The 12,888-nt window shown below is 42.0% G+C and overlaps 1 protein-coding gene across 3 annotated transcripts in view; it reads left to right on the top strand.

The window, feature by feature from the left end:
- LOC144092541 (1-phosphatidylinositol 4,5-bisphosphate phosphodiesterase delta-3-A-like) overlaps positions 1–12,888 on the top strand; it is a 102,022-nt gene that overhangs the window by 35,502 nt on the left and 53,632 nt on the right. For all 3 annotated transcript variants that reach the window (XM_077625420.1, XM_077625421.1, XM_077625422.1), the window contains 2 exons: positions 82–283; positions 2,840–2,984. In XM_077625420.1, the coding sequence (XP_077481546.1) occupies positions 82–283; positions 2,840–2,984 (347 nt within the window). The remainder of the gene's footprint in view (positions 1–81; positions 284–2,839; positions 2,985–12,888) is intronic.

The following is a 12,888-nucleotide window of genomic DNA, read 5'->3' as shown; positions in this document are numbered from 1 at the left end:
AGCCCCGGTTTTCACCTAACACTTTCGACAAAAAACTTGACTAATTCCATGGCATCATGTTTTTGTCTTTTAAAATTACAGCTCAGAGCAATCATTTGATGACACCCAATGGATTCACGATGTACATGCTTTCCAAGGAAAATTCTGTGTTTAACCTGGAACATTCTTGGGTTTATCAAGACATGAAACAACCACTAGCGCACTATTTCATCTCCTCTTCCCACAATACATATTTGATGAAGGATCAGTTGACTGGTGAGAGTGGCATCGAGTCATATATTAGGTAAGGAAGAAAAAAAAGAATCCAATACAAACACCTGAAAATGATTCTACTGCACTGTAAGGAATGTAATTATTTTTTTAATATATATTTAAATATATATATATATATATATATATATATATATATATATATATATATATATATATATATATATATATATATATATATATATATATATATATATATATATATACATACAGTTGTGGTCAAAAGTGTACATACACTTGTGAAGAACATAATGTCATGGCTCTCTTGACTTTCCAGTTATTTCTACAACACTGATTTTTCTCTGATAGAGTGATTGGAACAGACTTCTTTGTCACAAAAACATTCATGAAGTTTGGTTCTTTTATGACTTAATTATGGGTGAACAGAAAAAAGTGATCAAATCTGCTGGGTCAAAATATACATACAGCAGCGCTAATATTTGGTAACATGTCTCTTGGCCGTTTTCGCTTCAATTAGGCACTTTTGGTAGCCATCCACAAGCTTCTGGCAAGCTTCTGGTTGAATCTTTGACCACTCCTCTTGACAGAATTGGTGCAGTTCAGTTAAATTTGATGGCTTTCTGACATGGACTTGTTTCTTCAGCATTGTCCACAAGTTCTCAATGGGGTTTAAGTCAGGACTTTGGGAAGGTCATTCGGAAACCTTAATTCTAGCCTGATTTAGCCATGCCATTACAACTTTTGAAGTGTGTTTGGGGTCATTGTCCTGTTGGAACACCCAACTGCGCCCAAGACCCGATCTTCGGGCTGATGACTTTAGGTTATCTTGAAGAATTTGAAGGTACTTGGATGATTCGCCTAAAGACGTTTCGCCGACGGACGTTTGACAGATGGACAGGTCGCCAAATGGACGCTCTGCCGAATGAACGTTCCGCCGAACAGAGGTTTCGCCGAAACGGGATTCGCGCGCTCGCCCAGCCCCCGGATCGTGTGTGTAAAAGTTTTTCAACTTCGGCCCGCGGGCCATATACGGCCCGTTAGGATTTTTAATCCGGCCCGCTGCCGGTGTTGTCCAAATTATAGTAAAAATCAATGATTCATTTCCCTTTGCCGCTCATCACTCTCAATTTATTAGTCTACCGTAAATGGCAGCCCGGGAATAAGCACTCTTGAGCGGGCATGTCAGCCCGGGAATAAGCACTCTTGGGCGGGCAGATGTAGCAGAACCGAGCCGTGAAATGACAGCAATCAGGTCAAATCCATCCTAAAACAGCATTTAATGATCAAATACAAATACTGGAGCTCTTTGGGCATTAGAACCAAGCCCAGGGAAGTGAATTCCTCGGTAAAGTGTCGCGATGATGTCGCGATAAGGCAAAAAAAAACGCCAAACAGCTCAAAATGTGTTTAATGATTAAATACAAATACTAGTATTTGTATTTAATCACTAAATTCGGTCAAATCCAGCCGAAAACAGCGTTTAATGATTAAATACAAATACTAGTATTTGTATATATACAATACTAGTATTGTATTTTATACTAGTATTTTATTTAAAAGAAGACAAAGGAAATTCACATATTCTTCGTCGTCTTCCTTCTTTTTTTTGCTTGGTATTCCCATAGGTATCGTGTATACAGACTAGATTTCCGATGCGCGTTGTGAGGCAACGGAGCTAGACATCGTCGCTTGTCGGCCATTTTAAGAACAGGGCCATTCGGCAAACGGCTCAAAATGTTCTCAAATTCGGTCAAATCCAGCCGAAAACAGCGTTTAGTGATTAAATACAAATACTAGTACGAGTCTTACGGTGTTTGTAAGGTTTTTTGGGGGTTTGTAAGGGGAATCATAATCATTTATAAGGGCAGTTATCGGCAGAGGTTGACAGAATGTTTTTTGTAACAAAGAAGTATCTGTTCCAATCACTATCAGGGAAAAATCTGAGTTGTAGAAATAACTGGAAACTCAAGAGAGCCATGACATTATGTTCTTCACAAGTGTATCTAAACCTTTGACCACAACTGTATAGATTTTTATAATACTTGATTGTTTTTGCACTGAGTGGTTTGCCATTTAACTTCTTTATCCGTTACAATGGCAATAAAAATTCTATTCTCAACGGATTCTTACACATTTTTTGAAGCATCTTGTTTTCTAAATTCAAACTTACAAAGACGTTCATCCTCTGAATACCCTTAATGCAGATTGTTCAATCAGTTCACTATGCATGTTATTGGGATTTTGGAGGAAACCAGAATATGCAGGAAAACCTACTAAATCACAGGGAGAACACACAACCTCAACACAGGAAGGCCCGATCTTGAACCTTTAATCTCAGGACTTAATCCAGTAGGGGAATCTAATATATAGCTTTGTATTTTAAGGAAGAGGCCATATTTTATCATATAATACTTTTATTTTACTTGAAACAGCTTCAATTACCATTTTTGTACCTCTCCAGTTTCTTTGGTGCGGTATGAATATCCATGATTGTAAGTAAGCCATTAAATGTTCAGCTAGTCAATAAAACTTGCATTGCTTTATTGTTTTACATTTCATCACCTTTCGTCAAATGGAAGATTACACTATGTAACCTGTTTCATATTAGAGCCCTGAATCATGGTTGTCGCTGCGTGGAGTTGGATTGTTGGGATGGCGATAATGGACAGCCAGTCATCTACCATGGCTACACATTCACCTCCAAAGTGTCTTTTGTCGAAGTCATAAAGACTATTAATGAGTATGCATTCAAGGTAAGAGCAAATATGCATAATCCACAAGCATGTTTTGGGAATGTAGGTGGAGGGATTATGGTGAGTTAGAGCATTTGCTTGTTTGTTTATGTTTTGTCCCTTGATTGGTCTATGCATGAAATACAAAAACATTCACATTACCTTAATTTATAAAACAACGCATTATTTCAAAGTAGAACACCACCATGTTGACTGAAAAAAGATGGTGCAAGAGCATCCCAGAGCTCCTACTATAATTATTAATTATTACTAAAATTAAAAAGAAATGTTGACATCAAAAAGCTAAAAGACAAAATATAGAAGGGAAAAAAGGCACTTCCATAATTCCATCAAAAAAGTCTAGTCTTTCATACTATATGATTGATTCTGAACACCAATGATGCTAGGAGCTTGTTGTCTGAGACTTTGTGCCCCTGGTATGGTCCCCCATGGCAAACTGGTCCGAGGTAAGGCACCAGACCGAGGTAAGGCACCAGACAAAGAATGACTCAGAAGACCTCTTATGATGAAAATCATAATTGAACAGCGTTTTCCCCTTTACCCGAACGCGGGTCACCGGTGCCCCAATGTGGAGTCAGGCCCGGGGCAGGATGGCGAGCACCTGGTGACCAGGCATGCACCCATGGGGCCCAACCATGCACAGCCAGAACAAGCTACATTGGGCTCCCTTTCCCATTGGCTCACCTGTCCGGTGCGATGACAGTTGGGCGGCGGCCAAAGGAAAGATCCTTGGTGGTTTGATCCCCGGCTGCAGAATCTGGCTCTTGGGATGTGGAATGTCACCTCTGGTTGGGAAAGAGGCTGAGCTATTGCGCAAGGTTGAGAGGTTCCAGTTCGATGTATTCGGGCTCACCTCTATACACAGGTCGGGCTCTGGTACCACTCCTCTCGAGCGGGGTTGGACTCTTCTTCTCTGGAGTCGCAGAAGGATGCTTAACTCCCACCTCTGACAGAGCTTCTCTCATGTTTGGGGTGAGGTGGGGGACATTGACTCCGAGTGGACCATGTTTCGCACCTAAATTGCAATTGCACAATCAAGACAGTGTATAGTGGGTATGGGGGCGCTGCTGACCTTGACTTAGGATGTTGTGAATGGAATGCCTGGAGGTTGTGACGCAGATTCTCCCATTTCTGGGGCTAAAGTCACTGATATGGTTAAAAAGCTCCTTGGTGGCAAGGCCGTGGGGGTGGATGAGATCCGTCTGGAGTTTCTGAAGGCTCTTGACATTGTAAGGTTGTCATGGTTGACACGTCTCTGCAACATCGCGTGGACATCAGGCACAGTGCCTCTGGATTGGCAGACCGAGGTCGGGATCACCCTTTTTAAAAAGGGGTACCGGAGGATGTGTTCCAATGATAGTGAATCACACTCCTCAGCCTCACCGGAAAGTAGAAATTTTGGAGTCAGGAGGAGCAGTGTTGTTTTCGTCCTGGCCATGGAAAAGTGGATCAGCTCTATACTGTCATCAGGATTCTTGGGAGGAGGCAATGGGGCATGGGAGTTTGCTTGACTTGAAGAAGACATCTAAAAGTCATTCTCCATGGTGTTTCGGGCACGTCTCACTGGGAGGAGGCCACGGACATGGGTTGGTGGTGTTAGGGCCCCCATCATCGAAGTCGGAGCCGTCAGGGCACCCGTTGTCCAAGTCGCGGACGTCAGGGCCCCCACCATCCAAGCCACTGCCTTCAGGGACCCTCTCATCCAAGTCACTGCCGTTATTGCCCCCGTCATCCAAGTCACTGCCGTCAGAACCCCCGTTGTCCAAGTCGTCGCCAGGCCCCCGTCGCCCAAGTTGTCACCGTCGGGACCCCCGTTGTCCAAGTCACTGCCATCAGGGCCTCTGTCGTCCAGGTCGCCATCGTCACGGTCGCCGACTAGCAAAGGGACGAGCGCATGTGAACGGCACCAGGATGGACAGATGAAAATGGGACAATGGGACGAGCGCATGATAACAGGGCACTGTAACGGACAGATGAGAATGGGCAGACGCATGGGAACAGGGCGCTGGGACAGGCGCATGGGAACGGGGCGCTGGGACAGGTGCATGGGAACGGGGCGCTGGGACAGGCGCATGGGAACGGGGCGCTGGGACAGGCACATGGGAACGGGGCGCTGGGACAGGGGCATGGGAACAAGGTGATAGGAGGGGCGCATATGATCGGGGCACTGGCGAAGCAGGCGGAGACGGAGTGTACGGGTACACGAACAAAACTTTGATAATTTGGGAAGGATTTTAAAAACAACAAATAATAAAACCAAACCTGACAGGGAAGATGCAGGGAAACGAGGAGCACTGGACATGGGCACACGTGAACACAAGTGTACACAAGGCGATCCGACAAGGACTGACAAATTCACCAGGTTTAAATAGATAAACATGAGACAATCAAAAACACCTGGATCACACAAGGTAGTAAACAGGAGATACATAAGGGGTGGAGAAATGACACGTGAACTCAATTGGCGATCACAAGGACAGAACACACAGGGAAAAATCCCAACAAACCCAGACAAACTAATACCTCCGGAGGGGACTTGGTGGATTGTTGTCAAATAGCAGAAGCAAAGCTGTAGATGGGGCCGGTTGACTAAGCTAAACAGCCACTCAAACCACCGGTGACAATATGTACCTTTCATCTACACCGCCGAGCCTTCCCATCTGCTTGCCGGGACTACACGTCCATTAGCCGGGGACATACGTCCCCTAGCCGGGGCTACACGTCCGCTAGCCGGGGGTACATATCCCCTAGCCCACAACATAAGCCGAAATGACTCCTTGGGGGTCGTTTAAATTTCAGGAGCATCTTGCCAAAGTGTGACCAAATTAATCATCTATTAATAACTCAAAACCTGATTTTTTTTTATTCTTATTATCCGAGACCTGGCTAAATGTAAATTCATGATGGTTGGACTGCATGTACCTGGCTACAATATCTTTAAAAGTGACCATGTGGGAAATCGTGTTGGGGGAGTGATGTTCTATGATAGGGAACACTTAAAGTGGAAACATATCAGATGGGTTTGCGGACACAACCTTGAATGTAACAGTCTTAAAATATCACTGCCTCCACAAATGCCAATAACTCGAATTGGCATGTATAGACCATCCGCTTCTTGTGCATTCTATGCGGAGAGAGTCGAGAGTAAGGGTTAGAGAGTCTCTTCCCTAAACCCTGGAAGTGCTCAGTTATCACAAAGGTCCTCAAATCAGGGAACCCCGCATTAACAAACAACTACAGACCTATAAGCCATCTCAAAAGTCTTGGAAAAGATAGTAGTGGAGCAAATTGTGGATCACATTAACAGCAGTCCATACACCCTTAACAGGCGGCGATTCGGCTTTAGAAAACATCATTCTACCGAAACGGCCGTTTGCTTCTTTCTAGAAAACATAAAATCCAAACTAGATAAAGGCGCGGTCATTGGTGCGATCTTCATTGATCTCAAAAAGCCATTTGACACCATCAACCACCAGATACTCCTGTTTAAACTATCTCATTTTAATTTCTCACCAAGTACACTAAATTGGATTGAATCATACTAATCTGTAAGATGTGTCTGTAGAGCAGTGTGTCAGGATACAAAACACAAAATCTACTTTGCGGAATAACAGTCTTGGGGTACCGCAGGGGTCAGTGCTAGGCCCACTGCTCTTCATTCTCTACATAAATGATCTGCCAAGCTGCTGTCCTTCAAATGTCCCCTGCCAAATGTATGCCGATGATGCCGTCTTATATGTCCTCTTTAAAGACAAAAAAACATGCTGCACAGGAACTCACGGATGCAATGACGAGCATCAATAATTGGCTTGAAAAATCTCAACTACATTTAAACATATCTAAGACTGTCTGTATGTACTTCTCAAAAAGAGTGACAAATAACATTGACCCCAACATTTTTGCCCAAGGAAAAACAATCAATGTATTTCAAGAATTTAAATACCTAGGAATCACTCTTAACTCTCAACTAGCCTTCAAACGACATTAAAAACACGCTAAAGAAAATTTGTCCAATTTTAGGTTCATTAGAAACAATCAGCAAAAATTATATTTTGACACAATGATCATATCACACATGACTTACTGGCTAACAAGTTGGTCATCAGCCTGCAAAACAACACTAAAACCAATTGAAACCATTTATAAGTAGGCTTTGAAAGTATTGCACAAAAAGCCAAAAATGCACCACCACTGTCAGATATTAAAGAAACACAAAGGCCTGAAATGGAACAATATGGTTAAATATGTACATGCCACCTCAGTCTACAAAATCTTCCAACACAAAGCCCCTCCTGGGTCTGTGTAGTTCCCTTCAAAAAGAGTGCTTCCAGCCAAAGCTCCGCACATACCTGAATCTCAATACCACTTAACATACGTGAACCCCGTCTATGAACCTCTTTGCCAATCATCTTAAAGTCTGGCTGTTAGATGAACAAAACTGCGATCACGACGCTGTCTAAAATTGTGCTACGTGTGTGTGTATATGTGATCAGTGTGTGTCATTGTTCACTAGAGATAGAAATTAGCCGGCGTCTACAATCTTATATATTTACATATACAGACACTCCTCAACTTACGAACGCAATTGGTTCCGAGCGATTGTTCATAAGTTGAATTTGTTTGTAAGTTGATTCAGTGCTATATTTTGTATTATAATTTATGTTTAAGGCCTATATAAGTATATTGAAGGTTTATATAAGTGCATTTGTATGTTTAAGGCTTGTATAAGTAACACGCATTGGTTTGTACTGAAAAAAAAAACATTTAATAAAATGGAGAGAATATGTACAGTACTGTAGAGAGAGAGATAGATTTATGTATTAGAAACTGGCCAAAAGAAGCGACCTAATGACGATTGCAGTTTTCTTCTTTTTTTCATCATAAATGATGCAGTAGCACTGTATGGCATCATTCAATTGATTTGCAAACTTTGTGCAACGTTCAATATTTGGGTCCTGCTGCTCGATCTTTCTGTTTATAAATGGTACTGAATGTGCAACGCTCACCACTTTCTGACGCGCATCAAGCTTCGTTATTATTGCCACTCGTTTCAAATGAAATGGCTTGCCTCTTCCTTGCAACTCCCTCAATAGAAGCCTTTAGCTTTTTACCAACCATATTCAATATTGGATGCATGAGATATTTAATGATACAAATGAAAAAGGTTCTTTGCACACTGGAGATACATTCACGCACTTCCGCATTGCAACGAAGAAGGTAGATGCTGGGTGAGCTGAGCTCTCACAGCGCCAGGCGTCGGTATTAGCGGCGGAAAGAAGTACTACTCCGAAAAAGACGCGAAATACAAAATTGGACTTGCGAACATTTTTGGACTTAAACGCAATTTGCAGACATGTTCGTATGTACCGTTGTTCGTAAGTTGAATGTTCGTAAGTAGGGGAGCGTCTGTATATGTTCATTATCATGAATATAAATACAGTAATACCTTGACATACGAGTGTCCCGACATATGAGCAATTTGAGATACAAGTAAAATTTTGAGAAAATATTTACCTTGAGAAATGAGACAAATTTTAATATACGACCATACAGCTTACGCGAGAGGCTGCTTATCAGAACATCATCTTGCCGCAACTCCCTCGTGTAAATGTCTCTACGAGCACTAGACTGCATTTTTTTCAGTGTTTTTTTTCTTCCCCGTTAGTCAGTGCAGAATGCTGTACTCGTGGCGGAGCTTGCTCACCAATACGAAAAGAGTATACTAATTCCCGTTGGCAAGTGGTTGTGCGTTATCCTATTGTGAGGACATTTGTGTGCATCATTTTCGGAATATTTTGAAGGGAAGACAAAAGCAAACAACCCTCGATAGGTTCCTCTTAAAAACTGCAGCTGAAAGTCAGGGTGGAGGCGGGGCAAATAAAGCCAACCCAGGAGAAGAAAGGTATAAAAAATTAAAAAAAAATTTGAATTAAGTTTCGTGTAATGTTAGATTAAACTTATTTTTGAGTGTCTGTATCGTAATCAAAGTTCATTTACTAAATGTGTTTCTGTTGATACGAGCACGTTGCCGTGCAAAGTCTCTCTCTCTGTCCCTCTGTCTCCCCTTCACGAAATCCGTCTAATTTTAGTACAATTTAACATCATGACCACTAGTTATTTGTTACACTGTTAATAGATGGCGAATTAGAACGAATAAAAATGTTTTTCCATTCCAATATCCTGTTTTATGGTGTTTTTTTCAGAGGGTTGGAACGAATTAATTAGTTTTTAGTTTTTTTCTAATGGAAACGTTGATATGAAATACAAGTAAATCGACATACGAGCTCAGTCCCGGAACGCATTAAGCTCGTATCTCAAGGTACTAGTGTATGCTCATTAATATGTGCTGTCCCTTATCAAACAGACACCCTGTATCGGAAGACAGCAGCTCGCTGGGTACAAGCAGACGGACAACCATTCACACTCACACCCATACCTAGGGGCAATTTAGAGTGATCAGTCTACCCTCATGTCTTTGGAATGTTGAAGGAAACCAGAGTACCTGGAGAAAACCCACGCAGGCCCAGGGAGAACATGCAAATGCCACACAGGTGGACCGACCTGGATTTGAACCCAGGAACCCAGAGCTGTGTGGCTGATGTGCTAACCACTCAAGCTGGGCCGCCCCAGATAAAATATCACCCACCAAAATCACTGAACACCAATGAGCCCATTCTTAATCTGCACATAGTTTCGCAGTCACAAGTTGAGAAAGCTGTGTCTGGTCTCAAAAGCGCCAAAGCAAAATATGAGTTTAATATGGATGCAACATTTGTAAAATATCATAAAAAATCTCTCATAGCACCAGTAACTACTATTATAAACAAATCCTTAAATGAGAGTCTTTTTCCATCAGTGGTGGGTTGTCAGGGCCTTCAAGGCCTTCTCTGCTGGTCCTAAGAAATATCTGAATCACAGACTGATGTTAATTATATTTTGTCCATGAATACTTATTAAATAATTCCAAATTGTCTGATAGCTTCCTTTCATTGCTTTCCCCCTTGGTTGCACTGCTTCCAGATGTGTGTTTTCATATTGAAGCATTTAACCAATCACATTTCAGCCATTATTTGTTGCCTGGGTCAGAAAGCTGCCTCAAGGCCGTCACAATCAGTTCTGCAGGCTCTGCTCCATTAAACAAGTGTCGATCAGACTGTTGCTTTAACCAATCAGAATTCGATTTGGTGACACCAAGGCCTTCCAGCAGGCGTAGAGATACGTCATTGCCTTCTCGGAGGCGTAGGGATGCGTCATCGCTTTCACCGACTATGATTGGCTAGTGATAGAGTAGGCGGGCCAAAGCCAGAGTGATCCAGCCAGAGATCGCAAACTCCACCCACAATGGCTGACGGAGGAAAACAAATGGATTTGGTTGCAGATTTGCTGACAAAGCCATTTTCCAGACCGAATGTCGGATCTAATCCATATACATTAAATAACTTCGAATTAGAGGAAGCACACAAAGTCAACCGTGATGAGTTTTAACTAGCTTCAGCTGAAGGAGGGAGTCAGAGTAGCCAGCGCCAGTAGATGTACTAACCTCTAGCCTGACCAGTTTGAATCCCGGCCTGCCTCCAACAGATCCGCTAGTTTTATTGACAAAGATCATGTGACATAGATACAGACGCTCCCCTACTTACGAACGCAATTGGTTCCGAGCGATTGTTCATAAGTTGAATTTGTTTGTAAGTTGATTCAGTGCTATATTTTGTATTATAATTTATGTTTAAGGCCGATATAAGTATATTGAAGGTTTATATAAGTGCATTTGTATGTTTAAGGCTTGTATAAGTAACACGCATTGGTTTGTACTGAAAAAAAAACATTTAATAAAATGGAGAGAATATGTACAGTACTGTAGAGAGAGAGAGAGAGATTTATGTATTAGAAACTGGCCAAAAGAAGCGACCTAATGACGATTGCACAGTTTTCTTCTTTTTTTCATCATAAATGATGCAGTAGCACTGTATGGCATCATTCAATTGATTTGCAAACTTTGTGCAACGTTCAATATTTGGGTCCTGCTGCTCAATCTTTCTGTTTATAAATGGTACTGAATGTGCAACGCTCACCACTCACGCGCATCAAGCTTCGTTATTATTGCCACTCGTTTCAAATGAAATGGCTTGCCTCTTCCTTGCAACTCCCTCAATAGAAGCCTTTAGCTTTTTACCAACCATATTCAATATTGGATGCATGAGATATTTAATGATACAAATGAAAAAGGTTCTTTGCACACTGGAGATACATTCACGCACTTCCGCATTGCAACGAAGAAGAAGGTAGATGCTGGGTGAGCTGAGCTCTCACAGCGCCAGGCGTCGGTATTAGCGGCGGAAAGAACTACTACTCCGAAAAAGGCGCGAAATACAAAATTGGACTTGCGAACATTTTTGGACTTAAACGCAATTTGCAGACATGTTCGTATGTACCGTTGTTCGTAAGTTGAATGTTCGTAAGTAGGGGAGCGTCTGTACAAACTTTAGGCGGGAAAATGTGAACAAAGAAATGGGCGTGTCATGGTAGATGACGCGCCCCTAACTAATAGGTGTCATGATGGAAATTTCCACTAGGCTATGCAAAATTCTACTCTAGTGACTACAGACTACACTAAATAAACCAATTGACTAATAAAAAGCATAAGAATACATTTCATACTCCACACCGAATTTTCCCCCCCAAAATTGACATCATTAAGAAAGGGTGGTCAACTCCGAAGCTAGCAAGCCTGTTACAACTGGGAAAAGGGTTTGTCCGCCACTTTCAGTTCCCTAACAACGAGCGCTACCCCTGTGTTAGGTTCATCCAATTGTAAGTTTATCCTTAGGTTTTTCCAATTCAGCTTTCAATAAAAAAGGCATCTGTAGTCACATCCCATTTAATTCTTGCAAGAGAGAATACATCCGGCAGCTCGCCCCACCCAAGATTATTCTAAAGAGCGGCATTATGTCCTGCCTATTTAAGGCTTCAAATCAAAACAATTACAAGGTTATCGATTCCATTTGCGTAAGCAAGAAACAAAACAATTCCATAATCAAGCAAACCAAGCGTCAACCTGGCGTCACAAATTAAAACAATATGCGAGTAATCGATCCAATTGTGTAAGCAAGAAACAAAACAATTCCATATCAAGCGTCACAAAGGAAAAACAATATACAAGTTGATTGATAGCCATCCGTTGAGCCAACAACAATTTAAGCGTCCTTCACCGATCTTCCCTGTTGAACTCGCATCTGGGGAAGGGGTCGACGCGTATCTTCCAGTAATCAGTCCTCGGAGCAAGAACTCAGTGGATTGTTTTATGTCCTTTCGAAACTGTATCTCTCGCTGGAACCAGCTGTCCTGGAGAGCGACCTTGGCGTAAGCGTTTGTCTTCGTTGGAAGCGATCAACACATATTTTAATATAGTTACACATTTAGGATGAGCATTACTATTCCTAATAAGCAAATATATTGATTAATATAGTAAGCATAATATTATAAGGCTTTATATTCATTGCAAACACATTTATAATAATGAATTACCCCAACACCCTGGCTCACGTACTCCGAAGAACACTGCAAATTGTATTGCTGGGAGTGCTTGTTATTTGCCACCGATCGACATGGTGTTTGGAGCACCACTGGATTTCCAAATTATATTTGTTTAACTAAAGCAGTAACGAGACACCAAAGCACTGCCGGACACTTACAAGCAACGGTGCTCTCCAAAACTTTTGGGGATACCCGAGTGGTGTTACAGTTCAGCGAGCAAGTGCGCAGGGAAACGGAGCGCCACAACGAAAAGGTAAAGAAAAATAGAGAAATCTTAAAAGGTTTGATAGACTGTGTAAACTTTCATTTTGGGGACACGATGAAAGCGCTGCATCCCCAAACAAAGGAAATTATGTGGAACTTCTTTCTC

Source organism: Stigmatopora argus, chromosome 18 (genome assembly GCF_051989625.1).
Source record: "Stigmatopora argus isolate UIUO_Sarg chromosome 18, RoL_Sarg_1.0, whole genome shotgun sequence".
NCBI classification, from domain to species: domain Eukaryota; kingdom Metazoa; phylum Chordata; class Actinopteri; order Syngnathiformes; family Syngnathidae; genus Stigmatopora; species Stigmatopora argus.
This window is presented reverse-complemented; position numbering and strand designations above follow the sequence as displayed.